The sequence below is a fragment of the Acyrthosiphon pisum genome, chromosome X (genome assembly GCF_005508785.2).
Source record: "Acyrthosiphon pisum isolate AL4f chromosome X, pea_aphid_22Mar2018_4r6ur, whole genome shotgun sequence".
Taxonomy (NCBI): domain Eukaryota; kingdom Metazoa; phylum Arthropoda; class Insecta; order Hemiptera; family Aphididae; genus Acyrthosiphon; species Acyrthosiphon pisum.
Window position 1 is genome coordinate 117,788,936 of NC_042493.1, and position 15,381 is coordinate 117,804,316.

The 15,381-nt window shown below is 27.8% G+C and overlaps 2 protein-coding genes across 2 annotated transcripts; both read right to left on the reverse strand.

Annotated features, from left to right (window-relative positions):
* Positions 1 to 1,150: 1,150 nt before the first annotated feature.
* Positions 1,151 to 4,614, reverse strand: LOC103309162. The gene is made up of 6 exons (XM_029492585.1): positions 4,146 to 4,614; positions 3,570 to 3,814; positions 2,836 to 3,200; positions 2,567 to 2,718; positions 2,049 to 2,453; positions 1,151 to 1,787 (listed from the first exon to the last, which is right to left on the reverse strand). The coding sequence occupies exons 1-6, from the start codon at positions 4,161 to 4,163 to the stop codon at positions 1,257 to 1,259; spliced, it is 1,716 nt and encodes a 571-aa protein (XP_029348445.1). The 5' UTR covers positions 4,164 to 4,614; the 3' UTR covers positions 1,151 to 1,256.
* Positions 4,615 to 6,922: 2,308 nt separating this feature from the next.
* Positions 6,923 to 14,151, reverse strand: LOC100573042. The gene is made up of 7 exons (XM_003243862.3): positions 14,022 to 14,151; positions 13,833 to 13,850; positions 12,830 to 12,871; positions 9,609 to 9,665; positions 7,848 to 7,880; positions 7,629 to 7,664; positions 6,923 to 7,217 (listed from the first exon to the last, which is right to left on the reverse strand). The coding sequence occupies exons 1-7, from the start codon at positions 14,092 to 14,094 to the stop codon at positions 7,147 to 7,149; spliced, it is 330 nt and encodes a 109-aa protein (XP_003243910.1). The 5' UTR covers positions 14,095 to 14,151; the 3' UTR covers positions 6,923 to 7,146.
* Positions 14,152 to 15,381: the final 1,230 nt, after the last annotated feature.

Consider the following 15,381-nt stretch of genomic DNA (forward strand, 5'->3'; position numbering starts at 1 on the left):
GCAACTAATTATAATATTTTAGATGTAACGTGTGCAGTTCATGGTTTACAACTATCTATAAATAAAGCATTAAAAGAAGATTAATTTCCGAAATACTTAATCAAAGCAGCAGGCTAGTAGGACATTTTAAACATTCGAATTTGTCCAAACAATCTTTATTAAATATACAACAAATATTAGGTATGCCTGAACAGTCTTTATTGCAAAGTTTAAAACACGGTGGCATTCAATCTACCTTAATGCTGGTACGTATTTTTAAAAACAGGTGTCCAATTTCTGCTGTGATGGCTGATCGATCTATAACTTCCATACGCATAGTCCAAAAATTAGAAATATCAGAGCATCAATGGCCAAAAATAGAAATTCTTGTCATTCTTCTTAAGCCATTGCAAGTTATTACGTCATTTCTATGTGGAGAAAAGCATTCACCGACTTCAATTGACACGGGCTACGGCTGGGTGTGGTTTCGCGGTAGTCCGGTCTAGGTGTTACGACACTCGTGGAGACACTTACGGTTAGATGTAACTCAATTAAAAAAAAAACAATAAACGAACAACACTTTTATTGGTGTCTCGCAACAGTGTTCACGTGTGACGTTTATTTGGTATGCTAAAAAAAGTGACAATCTACGCGTATTACCGCGGTATTACAAAAACGATATAATAGTACTACAATGAACACCGAACGATGTGTTTTACGGCGTGGCAAGAGCCGTGGTAAAAATATACGTAGAAACTGACAAAAATGGTTGTCGAATATGGAGCGTATTATATGTAGAGATGTGGAATTTACCGGTAAAAAAATTTCGGTAAATTTACCGGTAAAATTTACGTAAATTTACGTAAAATTTGGTAAATTGGTAAATTTTGAAAAAAAACTAATTTTAAGTGAAATTTTTCTTCAAATTTCAAACAAAGCTTATGTATCAAATTTCTTACCTTTTTTCACCATTTTTATGAATTAACAGAAAACTATATTATGTAAAATAAATCATGAAACTTGTATTAAACATAAAAACATTACTTCAATAGTTCAATTACTTTTGTTTTTTTTTTATATAATTCATTATATCAAAATAAAACAAATACATTAATAGTTTATAATATAATAAACAACAGACCAAATAACAAAATAAGTAACACATCTTTAAAAAACAAGAAAACTTAAATCAATAACAAAACTGTCTGCAGACTTATACAGTACCTAATACATAATAATAATAAAAAATTTAATTTAAGTTTGGAACATATATTTACTTAAGCAAGAGTAGGTTTAATGGAGTTAAAAAAATCATCATCACTTGAATCTGTTTCACCATACTGATCTCCTTCAGACTCTACTACTATGTCATCAGTATTGTAATATTCTTCCTCGTTTTCACTACTAGAACTACAAGCCTGATAACTACAAGAACCCTCATCATCGTCATTGTTAATGGTTAAAGATTCTTGGTTTGTTTGTACACTTTTTACCGGTTTTGAGTGTTTTGACACTTCCAGGTCTAGATTATTTATATGTTCATAAATAAATAGTAACTTTTTGGCTGTTAAATTTGTGAGGCGATTTCTCCTTTTAGTATGGATGAGTGAATAAGAGCTAAAAGAACGCTCTGTAGCTGCTGAGGATGCAGGCAAGGAAAGAATAGCAGATGCTACTTTTGATAGACTTGTGTTTGAACAAAGGCCATTCCACCAGATGCGTGCTTCAATATCATCAATATTGTTCCATAGGATATCTTTAGCCCATAATCCTTCGTGTGAACGATACTCAGCTAGTTCAATTATTATCTGTAAAATATAATGAAAATTAAATACACAAAAAACCAATACAAAAATATTAAATTTACAAACAGTTAATTTTTAGTCAAAACAATAGGTTACAAATCAATAATATTTTAATATGATCTCATTGATAGTACCCATTAATTGTATAATTTATTTAACAAAGTAATATTATTATTTAATAATAAAACACTGACAACTATGAAATAGGTAGTTATTTGATGAAAAAACATAATACAGAAATATTTAGAACAATTGTATATTTACCTTGTTATATTCATTTGGTGTTAATAATTTATCAGCAACTTTTTGTATATAAACAATTCCCTCTACATCACATCCTTGAGGTAAATCTTTCCCTTGATATTTTGGGTCTAAGACGTTTGCTGCATAATGAATCGGATGAATAGCCATATCATAACGTTTATCAAATGCTTCATTTAAAATATTTTGTTCTTCTAAGAGTAAAGGAGAAGTAGACATTTGCAACATAACATTGTTTTTTATATCATTCAAAGCAGCCGGAACATCAGACAACCTTGGTATATCAGACTCTAATTTTGTTATCCAAATAGTGATTGGACTAATTAGAGTAATAATACTTTCAACAAGCTCCCAGAATTCATCTGATAAAATACTTTGTTTTACACTTTTGTCAAGTCTTTCAATGACCTACAAAATAATTTGATCAATAATATTTCTTGTTAGTTTTTGTTCTTATCATTTATTGAATATATTATGTAAATATTATAACATTTATATAGGTATATCTAAATATCACTTACACTTAAATCTTCAGAGACAGATAGCTGTTGTAGTACATTTTTATTTTTATGAAGACTCTTTAAGCATATACAAAGTGAACCCCATCTTGTTTTAACTGGTAGTTTTAAGGAACAGTCAATTTTTTTTGTTTTTTGAATGTTTGTAAAGTTGGCTATTAAAAAGTCATACAATAATACATTACTACATCAGGTACAGTATATTATTTTAAATAGCTACTATAATACAATTATATATTATATTATATATAATTTATTGTTAAATACATTACCTTTAAGAATATGACTGCTAATTATATTTTTGACTATGTTTTTAGATTTTTTTTCAATTTCCATACATGATTTTAATTTAATTATATCAGCTATCAAAAGATTTAAAGTGTGACAAATACATGAATAAAATGCAATTGGTAAATTTTTGTAACGGTCATCTTTTTGTAAAAGTATCCATGCTTTTTTCATGGATGATGCATTATCTGTAACAACTCCAAGACATTTATTTCTATCCAAATCATCAATCACTTTACCCAGTTCAGTAGCAATATATTCCCCTGTATGACGCTCTGTGTTACAATCTATTGTTTTAAATACAAATGGTTTTGGAGTAGTAACTATGATATTCATTATGGACTCATTTCTGAAATATTTATATGATTATTTTTTAAAATTTTATATAAGATAATAATATACATGAAAGCTAATAAGTAATAATATAACAATGTGTTTAAATAAAGAAATATGTAAAAAAAAAATATGTACCTAAAAGTTATTACCACTAATTAGGTACCTATTGAAATTAGTTTAAATAAATAATTCATTTTTAATTTAACATTAAAATCTTTTGAACATTATGGCAAACTATAAACTAAAATTATTTTAGCTATTTACCAAGTTAAATTAGGTTAAAATAATGTAGATGAATAATAAAATTATAACTAACTTCAACATAAATCAAAATATTGATGCTACAGTTTTACTATGATGCAGTTTTTTGATGCTAACTAACCTTATATTACTCCAACCATCAATTTGAATTCCATAAACTTTACTGTTTTTAATCTTATTGTTGACTTCACAGCTAATTCTTTCATACTCATTATTTAAAAGTCTTTTGGATAAGACATAACGTGAAGGAGGTGTGTAACTTGGCCTTAGAGCCTTAAAAAAATTAATCCAATGAGTGTTTTCTACAATTGAAAATGGTACAGTAGAAGAAAATATAGCTCTTGCCATTAACTCATCCAGACGCAACTAAAATAATTTCAAATTTCTAACATTATTTCATAGGTACATTAAATTTATACTTATACCTATACATTATACTTATACCTATAAGAAATACATTGTATTCCCACAAATTAATTTAATTATTTGATTTTAAATATAATATAATTCCTATCATAAAAATAACAAATTTGAAGTACTTTTATCTATACAATATTATGTTTTAAGTCACAAATAGTATTATTGTAATAGTATTAATAATAGTAGTGTATAATGAATACTTATCAAATTATATTTCCATTTAAAATGTATAATATGATTTTTTACAGATATAAATACAAATAATTAACTATTTTACCTTTTCTTCATTGCTCATAGTATCAACAAAGTTTAATACACTTTGTTGGCAAGACACTTTTGAGTTTTCGGTATCAACTTCAGGTGGTGTCAGTGTGCATGTCGAATTGGTCAAATTACTGCAGCTATTTTCCTCATTAGGTTTTTCAACATAAGTACCTAATAAATATAAAAAAGATAATATTTTAAGAATAGTTCAAAGGTTTTTATAAATTATTTATTATTAGGTATGTGAAATTGATGAGCTACTTACGTAAATACTTTGATGAAAAGTTGTCCAATATATGTTTTGGTACTTTTGTACATTCTTTTTTTATATGTAGAGCCATTCTTGTAACATTTTCCTTGTAACTTTTTTCACAATATTTACACAAATACTTGTCACCATGTTTAATATAGCATTTGGTTTTTATCATTTTTGGTTTCATTTTTTAAGTAGGTACTTATTAGTTATTTTGAAATAATTTTCATAAAATATAATATAGGTAATTTACATTTACGTCGTTAATCTTTAAGTTCATACATTTATGATAATCGTAATCAGGAACATAAAATAGTAATTAATAATATTATAATAATTATAATTAGTAATAAATGATAACAAATAACACCGATAACCGTCAGCTAATTTTAAAACTTGGAAATAAACAACGATAATATTTATCACGCTTGTTCGCGCAATCGCACATGTTATTAATACACAGGGTACCTAGTACTAACTAGGTACTACACTGTCACACTGTCAGTGTTTACTTTTTAAATGAATCTAAATATAGTCATAAACTCATATAGATAATAAACTAAAATACAGTGTCTGCATATTTTATAGTCGTATAATATGTTACCCTGGCTAACTAAATAAACGTATTCCACTTGTAAAAACATTTAAAATAAGGGGTCACTCAATTTTTTTCAATGGTAAAAAAAAATTACCGGGTAAAAAAAAGCTCGGTAAAATTTACGTAAATTTACTTTTACCCGTAAATTTTACCGGGTAAATTTACCGAGCTCACATCACTAATTATATGAAGAGCCGAAAACAAAACCGATATGAAGACGGTCGGATCGATGGTAAGCGAGAGAGCTGTCGCCGGCGGCCGGTACTCGTCCAGCGCGACTTGCCTTCCCGTCACGCCTCGTGCCTTTTGGCATGGTGGGGGAGTCGAAATTGTCGCATCGTCGTAGCTCGTGGTGGTGGTTGGTAAGGTGCAGATAGGTAGCTCCGGCGCCTGTACTTTGTACTGGCGTCATTGCGGAACCGTATCACAATGGTAAGGCCATTGCTCAAAAAATTTTTAGACAACCATTTAAAACCACATGATAATGACGACCAAAGTATAACATATTTTAAGCTAACTATTATTTCTGATATTAAAGAACGGTTTAATCTTGAGTGGGATTCAGAAAGCAGAGTTTCTGTTTGACAAATCGCGTCATTTTTGGATCCAAGGTATAAAAATTTGGATCATGAACCCATAGAACGATTAAATAATTATTATAATAAATCTGATAAATGTCATATTTGTGAAAGATATTTGATTATTATATTATTATATTTTATCTGATTTACCTCCAAGGTCAGAGAAAAAATTTAAAATAATTTTAAACACAATTAAACATTATAAACAATTTATATTTAATTTATATGTTCAGATGCTCAAGCGTTAAGAGAAATATTTAGTCCACAGAAAGGTACAGCAGTGGTTGTAGCATCAAGATTACATAGATGGGCAGTGTTGTTATCTATGTATGAGTATGAATTTCAGTATAGACCAAGTAAACAAATGGTTCATGTTGATGCGTTAAGTAGATTACCATTAAATACAGGTACTGATGTAGAAGATGATGTTATTAGTAGATTATGTATAACAAACTAATTTAGTTTAAGTACTGCAGATGTAGTAGAAGCATTAAAAAAAGATAAAATATTATTCAAAGTTTATAACTATGTATTACAAGGATGGCCTAGAAAAGTAGAAAGTGAGATTGAATTTTATTTTAAGTTAAAAGATAGTTTAAGTACACAGGATGATTACTTATTTTTTGGTGACAGGATTGTAGTGCCAGAGGTATTAAAAAAGAACATTTTTGAATACTACATAAAGATCATGAAGGTATAGTAAGAATGAAAATGGCAGCAAGAAGTGTATTTTGGTTGAAAAATATCAATACAGATATAGAAAAACTTAGTAAAGGATGTGAAATATGTGATCAGACTTCTAATGTAAGTAAAGAGAAGGTTATATCAAAGTGGCCTATGGTTAACTATGATATAACTATGGCACTTTAATACCTCTGGCACTACAATCCTGTCAACAAAAAATAACCATGGCAAAGAGTGCATGTTGATTTCTTTCATTTGGAAGGCAATACGTTTTTGGTTGTGATCGACGCATATAGAAATATATAGTAGTGAAACTGTTAAAAAAAAACAAATTGTGAATCGTTAATTAGGGTGTTGCAGGAAGTGTTTGCATTTTTTTGGGTTACCTGAAGAGATAGTATCAGACAATGGTCCTCCTTTTGGTTCATGGTTATTTAACAGCTATGGAGATCAAAGTAATATTAAAATAACAAAAACACCTCCATTTCATAGTAAGTTCAACGGCTTGGCACACTGTACAAAAGTATTTTAAAAAGTATATCTTAAATAGATAATTAAGTAAATTGACTGTTAAGTTAAAGTAGTAAGGTTCATCACATGCGTACACATGTATTCTACAACTATGTATTAAGTAATACAAAACACACATATTGTTAAAAAAACAAACAAAGGTATAAGATATAATGATGGTGAGACTTTATTAATTCTTAATATAATATTATTATAGAAAAATAATTATGCTTTATTAAATAAATCAATATTATTAGAATATCAAATAAAATTTGAGTATTATTATCTAAGATAAGTAATAAATATATAATACAATTATATAAATCACCACAATATAAAAACCGTCTTATTTAATAATGTACGAATTTTCTTACATTTAACCATCATATTATCTTAAATTAGGGTTTCCGACTTCTTCATATGATATACAAAATTCTATTGGTTTCTTCAAATTTGGGTCTACAAAATAAAAACAGTTTGACTTAAATTCATTTTTATTTTTTGGCTTGAATATAATTATAGAACCAAATTTTTGTATTTATTTAGTGTGTATTATAATTTTTAGTAAATTATAAAATGTGTGGATGATGTAAGAAGCTGATAAGTGCATTTCTTGACCTTAGTTTTGGCACTATATATATTTTCAAATAATGATAATAATAGTTTTGGTCTTTGAATGTAGATGATGCCACACACAATAGAAACATATCGTATTTTGCCACCACTTGAAATATAATATGGTTCTAAACTAATTAAATGATAATTCAAAAATGATAAAAATGTACATATCAGAGTCTGTCATCTTTCCACAGAAATATTATAATACATGTCGTAATATGTAGGTGGTGTAATCAGTTTAATAATTCTTACATTTACTGCAAAAATTGACGAAATCTATCATATACGCTGAAATAATTTAATGTCTTAGCTTGAATTTCGCATTTATTATTTAGATGCACAGTCATATAATAAAATATATTCATCAACTAAAAATGTTTACCAATTTAAACAGAATTGTATTGAAATACAATATTCTAAACAATAATAATCGTACTTAATCCATATAAAACATAGATTACGATTACTTACTTTTATCTTCATGTTCTGCAGGGATGCTGCCATCTAATAAGCAATACAATTAATACAATATGAATAAAATATAATATATTTGGCGTCAATGGTTTTTTTTTTAAAAATATGTTTGTAAAAAAATTGTTATGTCATATTAGTATATTACTACTATATTATTTTCAAGATAAGGTTTCAGCAGCTATCGTTTGGATGCCCGAGCGGTGTGCGTTCTTATCTTGAAAATAGTTTGGTATAATAGTAATACAAACTATTGTATAATCACATAATAATATCATAATATGTAATGGCAACCATTTAAATAAACTAAAAAAATATTATTTTTTCATGACCTGAAAAAATTATGAGAGATCTACCGCCTACCACCAACCCCTTACCTATTATAATAGTCATTGGAAAAATAAGCTATAAAAACACTACAAGTCCCGAAAAATCTAGTGTTTTATATAATATATATAGCTATATTATAACTAGCTAATCCCGCACACTTAGTGATTCATGGCCCGTAAAAAATGACAACATTCAAAAAAATTGTATTTGTACAACTCCTTTTGGGCGTAACTCGCCGCAGTAAGTGCAACTTAACCTACCCGATGCCAATCCCACTACGTCGGATCGCGGACAACGGCGACGAGTGGCTATAATGAAACGCAGAGTGTTCCACTATTATTTCTTTTCCTGCGACCACGTGTCTATATATCATACTTTCATCAGTTTTTTCATACAAAATCACATACTCACCAAACAATATCAACTTTTCACCCAGCCAAACATCACATCTCGATGAAGAGAAGGAACTCCACCTTACTTAATTTAGTACTCAAACTAATTATCTAATTAAGCTAATTAAATTCGTTATTGACAGTCAGTTCGACCCGCGACAGCCGGTCGAAGGTCTACAGGCAGACGATTAACGTTATCTTGCGATGACATACCTCAAAGACAATATTATGTAGAAAAATAATTCTAAAAACCATTCCTCCACTAATATAATTCCTAAATCTCGTATACAGAGTGTGACAAATAATTCTCCAAAGCAACCAATCTATTACAACTCCTATTACAGCTAAAAAAATCATGTTTCATTACTCGCGATCAGCTATAGTTAAGTATATTATATTATATTGTACGTATTTTTATTGTATTATCTGTTGCACATTCTTATCTAATACTATAAATAGGTACATATTTTATTTTTATTGTCACGTTTTCAAAAATAGTCAAGTCCGGAACTGTCCTTTTTATTAATTTTTTTTCACTATAATTTTATTCACTGTTGAAAATTGTGTTCAATTATTTATTTAAAAACAACATCATCTGGATCTCTTGCAGTTCGCTACAACAATAATTATGATACGTGGAAAGTGATTAGCCAGTACGTACATATACTAAGCAGATAATATATCAATAAGTAAACTTTGTTATTAACGATACTTTGTGATTCTACCTCGATACTAACCTTACCACAGTGCCATGTAAAATGCAACGGGAGCGTTTTACATATTATTATTGTATTGAGTATCCAAAATAAATGACTTAATGAACAAACTATACCATTATTATTCATTATTCGACAGTTGTCGGACTACTGATGAAATCCACAGATAGGTAGGTATAGAATATAGATAGTATCTAGTATCTACCTATATCTGTGAGGAAAACCGTAAACATAGGTATGCAAGTAGATAATAATGTCAATTGCAATGGCATGAACCTTAAAATTATCAAATATGTTTGTATAAATAATGAATGTATACTTACTCCACTCTGTGTTTATTATACTTTCGATTTCACTTGGATCTTTGTTAATATACCCGTCTAAATTATAATATTTATGTCGTTGTAAAATGTCTCGATTTCAGCTCATTGAAAAATAGGAATGCATAGAATACACAAAATAGGTATGTGCTATATGATAACTTATAAGTTTTAAGAGTATTAATAATAGGATGCTACACAGATATTTGTTGTCTCCGTCTTACAAGTGCGTAGCATAGTAAATTTATGCTCAGCAGATCACGTTTAACTATGTTAGTTAAAATAATAGAGTGAATTGATAGTAAGAACATTATCTGTGTTTTGTTATGTGCTTTTTACTATTGTTCAATTTTTCAGTATGTTATGCGTATATTTTAAACTGTGAATTAAAAATGATCATAACTCACCTAAAAACTGAACTATTGTAAAAAAACCAACACACAAACACAGTTTATGTTCTTGCCATCAAGTTTCATATTAGGTCGATTCTCTTTAATTTTTAAACCAACCGAGCTAAACCTGATGTACTGAGCGTAAATTTGCAATATTAAGCACTTGTGTAACGAATCATAATAGACGATACTATTATTACAATCCGTGTTGTCTTTACGTACATTAAATAATAATAATATATTGAATATTAATAAGACGTACAATCTCACCTGAACAGGTATTTACATAATATAAGAAAGGGGGGTGGCAATCAACGGCCAGGCGGCCGAGCACTCACAATTCATATCTATATGTATTAATAAAACGCAATACAAATTTCTGAACATTTAACAAAAAACCCTACAGTAAAAATATAAGAATACATTATAATTATATGAACATGATTATATGATTGTTACTTATTACATATATATATATAATGCATAGTATCTAAATATTAACGGATGGTGTATAACATAAATTGTAATATACGATAGTGGGATATGATTCTCGGAACGACTAGGCGTGAGAAGCTATAGATAATAAATTGACGCACGTCCTGCGTGGACCACGGATAAGTCGTTGGCAGGGAGAAGGTAGGAGAGAAAGAACGCTTTATAAATGCAGAAATAAAACGGCTTGTATTCAGACGTGATCGACAATCGTACATGCGAGCACCTTCGCGAGAGACTGTATAATGATTTTGTCATTTTGGTCATATTTTTCTGAAGAGTATTTACAATAAACAACTTTAACTTGTCAACAAGTCTATATTTTATCAATCATGCTTATAGGGGAGTTGCAAATCTATTTTATTATTTTTGATATATATATTATTATTATTTTTATGATCTGTTTGTTGGTTTGTAGATTTGCTAAATAAATATATTATTATTATATTATTGAAACGTAATAACTACAACCAATTATTTGTTTATCGTTATTTATAATTTTGGAATTTTAAATTTTTGGGCACAAATAGGTTAGCATCCTACACTCCAACATTTTATTTGAATTCACGATTTTGGAATGAAAAGCTCAAAGAGCTAAAAATGATAACTTGGAAATAATAAATATAAAAATATATTTTTATAGATAAGATACAAACAATTTGTGTCTAGGTAAACGATTTATTTTAATACGATTATTATTTAAATTTTTATTTATTTAGATTATAGGCAGCTGAATTCATTTGTTTAATATTATGTATTAATGTATTGCAAGGCAGATATTTTATTTTTGATCCCCAAAATACGAAGATGTATTATTTTTCAATAAATTATTTTTTTACATTAGTTTGATTTTTTACCTATAAACCAAAGTCTTTTGGTTTTTTTTAATATTGCAATACATTATTTAATTATGAATGATAATTAAACGATTTAAACTGGAGGAAATTATTATATTCGTTAATTTATATAAGTATATGCTAGGAGCACACGAAAGCGGTACAAGCGATACCCATTTGTTCACCTTTTTAAAAATGAATTTGACTTTTTCGTAAAAAATTATTATTTCATTATCGTTTGTTGGAGTTAAAACTATGTCTATGTAGGAGATTACCTACATTTGTAAAAGCTTAATATTCCCCGAATTTTGGTACAGAGGCAGATTAGAGTTTTAAACTACCGGGAAAGGAGATTGGCGACATTTTTTGCCGATAAAAGGTAAATAAGAGGTCCAATCCGGTTCTCATAGGCCTGCGCGGTTATAAAAATTAATCGACTATACATATAATTAGACGATTATATCGGTATTTTACAATATCTTATTACACCAATTAATTGTTATTTCAATTAAATTGATTAATATCGATCAATCGATAAAAAAAATATTCATTAATTGATTATTGATTGTTTTTTTTTTTTTTTATGTATAACATTACTTAATATGTTTTAACAGTTTTAACTTTTAACAGTTTTTTATTTGTTTTGTTATGCTTATGATATAAATATTCTCGCCATCAAGATTCATATTAGGTCGATTCCAAAAAACAAAAAACAATTATAATATAAAAAAAAATGTGAAGATATAAAATTATACATAATATTATTATAAAGGTTTAATTAAAATAATACACTTTTAAATTTCGTTCTACGCAAAGTAGTGCACACAATTTTAGGGATTATCGGTTTTTTAGTTCGATTGTTGAATTATTGAATTACTCGATTATTTAGTAATCGATTACTGGATTAATCGATTGATAATAAATCGATTAATTCAATAATCGATTTATTAATCGGATATCCGCTTAACCGGTAACATCGATTAGAACCTACAATTGATAATCGGTTTGCCAAAGAAAAATCGCCCAGTCCTAGGTTCTCAAACAAGGGATTTAAACCCTTTATTTTTTAGAAGTTTATTCGTTACAAACAATTAAACATTTCCTCTTCAAGTATAGATTATTTTGTGATTTCTACTTTTTATATACATAATATATATTTTTTACGAATATCATATAATACGGTTTTACTTATTATGATGTATAATTGAGAAATATTATTCGTTTGCACTTTAACTTAAGAACTGAACAATCATAAAAAAAACCAACATACGAACACAGTTAATGTTCTCGCCATCAAGTTTCATATTAGGTCGATTCACTTTAATTTTTAAACCAACCGAGTTAAACCTGATCTTCTGAGCGTAAATTGGCAATATTAAGCACTTATAAGACGGAGACAGTAAATTGATGTGCAGCCCCTCTTAAGAAAAAACATAAATACATTGATTGGCATACTACTATAAAAAATAGTTTTGATATTCAAAGATCTAAATTAAATACTCACTTCCTCTTACATATTTTAAAAAACCACCAGTTCGCAATTCAGCTGTAATGATATGATGTTTCAAATAACAATGAATATTTACAATATTTTAGATTCTGAGCGGAGTGATAAATGTATTGATTTTACAATGATGTGTGTTTTTATTTTTACTGTATCTTTTCAAATAGGAAAGTGAATCTAGTTGGTACTTTGGAGCTTGGGGGGTTGAAAGTAAAAATTTCTTAGTAGTTTTCAAAATCGCCGTGTAGAACAAAAGAAAATTTATTGAAAAATGGAAATTTTGACGCATAATCGAATTTGGTTTTTTGTGTAACTCTAAAACAAGTAACCATAGATACATGGAATTTTGACTAAAAGTGTATATTAGTATTTATTATACACCATAAAATTAATAATATTACATCTTAAAACATAAAATATTTTTAATTTATAATTTATAAATATAATATTACAATATTATAATATAACACTCTAATCAAATGATCAAACACCTGTAGGTCAATTGCATATGTTATCTCATCATACAAAAATGTTTATTTATTGTGAATCATTGAAAAGTTCAATAAGACCTTAGGAAAATATCAGAGAACTATTGTGGAGTCGAAGTCGGTTAATTACGTAAACGATAGTTCACGCAAAACCAGGTTTTCAGAGCGGTACCCTAATTTCTACCTTATTCAATGATTCATTATTTTTATGCTTACTAATTTAATAAAAGTAACATACTGTACATGGCTAGGTATACATATGTTTGAAAAAAATAATTACAAACACAAATATAACTATAATACAGGATTCCGATACAATTTAAAAATTAGCCATGCATAATTTATTTTTCATATTTGCATAAAATTAAAATACTTATCCAATTTACTTTTGTATAAATGATAATTATACAGTAGAAAAGTGATCAAATTATGATTAAAGTGGAACTCACTGTTTTTGTACTAATACATGCCATATGTGTAATGTATGTTGTAAGGTAATATATAATAATACTTACCCCAACAATCATCCTTAACTAGATACAAAATAGTTAATGGTTAGTAAAAAATAATTAACAAATGATGAGGTTGTAAAATATTTGGCTTTGAAGAGGACATCAAGCCCATTTTATACGTCCTATTATTCTCCTTTAATAATAATCTTTGATGCATGAAGTAAAGTAAAATAAAAATATGTAGGTACTTACGTGTAGCATATATACAACCAATAAAAGTTAACATCAACAATATAGAGAAAATATTATTAATATTTTTAATCATGATTGTAGGACGATGTCGGACGTAGAAACAACAAATGAATAATATTCACTGCGCTGAGCTAACGCTTTGGTATTTAAATGATTATTCGGCAAAACAAAACATATGTATCCATAAACAATTGAATAAACAAAGAAGAAAATAATATTTATTTGTAATGGTAGATGTGTGCATCAAGTCTCTAGCCTTTAATATAATACATACAAGATATTCAGCTTAAATGTTATCTACCTAAACTCAACATTAATAATAATATTGTAAAATAAGTGTTGTTTTAATAGCATTATCATAGGCTGAAGTATATATTATATAGATATACACTATATACACAAATAATTGAACATATAACTCAAAGTGAGTCAAACTACAAAAAAAAATTTAACGGGTGACGACATTCGTAACGCATCATGAAAGGTTATGAAGGATATTTTAAATTTTAACCGATTTATGGACGTTTTAAAATTGTAAGCTGTTTGTACATTTTTAAAGTTGATTAGATGATTTTTAACTAAGTGAATATATTCAATTTAATGGATGGAAAATGACCTATAGTATTAATTATAATAATATAAATATAATATAAAATATCCTTGGCTGAGTGCTGACCAACCATCTCCGTTCAGAAGTGTTTTCGTATATACAATTAATAATAAAATACATTACAGTGACCCATTTGTAACCAACTGTACAGTACAATAGCAGAGTTACACAACTCTCCCGCTTTATGTAATTGTATTCTATTACACAAGACATTATTTAGTATAGTTTTTACAATTATGTGTTTTTTTTCCGCCGTTCTTTAAAATATGATGGGTAGTAAAAAAGCTTCAATTATCTACTTCAACGCCTTTTCTAGCAGCATAGAAAATATACTAGGTACATTGGGGGAGCCAAAACTAAACAATTCCCAATGGTTTTCTAAAGTGTCGACATAAACAAAACAATGTTAACAGAAATCGGAGATATTTAGTTATTACGCGTTGCAAGGTTTTTTTATGCGTCAGCTGAAGTTAAAATTTTAACAAAGTTCATAAAACTATGATAATTATTTTGAGTTAGACATTAATAAAATTAGATATATTTCTAATTTCTAAGATTTTAATATTTAATGTTCATTTCATATACATTTTCCTACCTAAACAATCGGTTATATTTCAAATTTTGTAGACATTAAATAAACAGTTCTATTAAAATTAAGTTTCATTCTTTTACGAGCGATTCAAGTTCAAAGAAAATAAAGTATATACGTATACAGGCATACTATTCAACTATTATATACATACTACTTAA

What these genes read in the sequence shown, in the direction of transcription:
- LOC103309162 (XM_029492585.1), bottom strand. An exon ending in GATGGTTGGAGTAATATAAG is followed by an intron (nt 3,201 to 3,569) that starts GTTAGTTAGCAT and finishes TAAATATTTCAG; the next exon opens with AAATGAGTCCATAATGAATA. An exon ending in CACCAAATGAATATAACAAG is followed by an intron (nt 1,788 to 2,048) that starts GTAAATATACAA and finishes TATATTTTACAG; the next exon opens with ATAATAATTGAACTAGCTGA.
- LOC100573042 (XM_003243862.3), bottom strand. Translation starts at nt 14,094, where the DNA reads ATGATTAAAAATATTAATAATATTTTCTCTATATTGTTGATGTTAACT. An exon ending in TTTAAAATATGTAAGAGGAA is followed by an intron (nt 9,666 to 12,829) that starts GTGAGTATTTAA and finishes ATTATAATTTAG; the next exon opens with ACGGGTATATTAACAAAGAT. An exon ending in CGTCAATTTTTGCAGTAAAT is followed by an intron (nt 7,218 to 7,628) that starts GTAAGAATTATT and finishes TTTATTTTGTAG; the next exon opens with ACCCAAATTTGAAGAAACCA.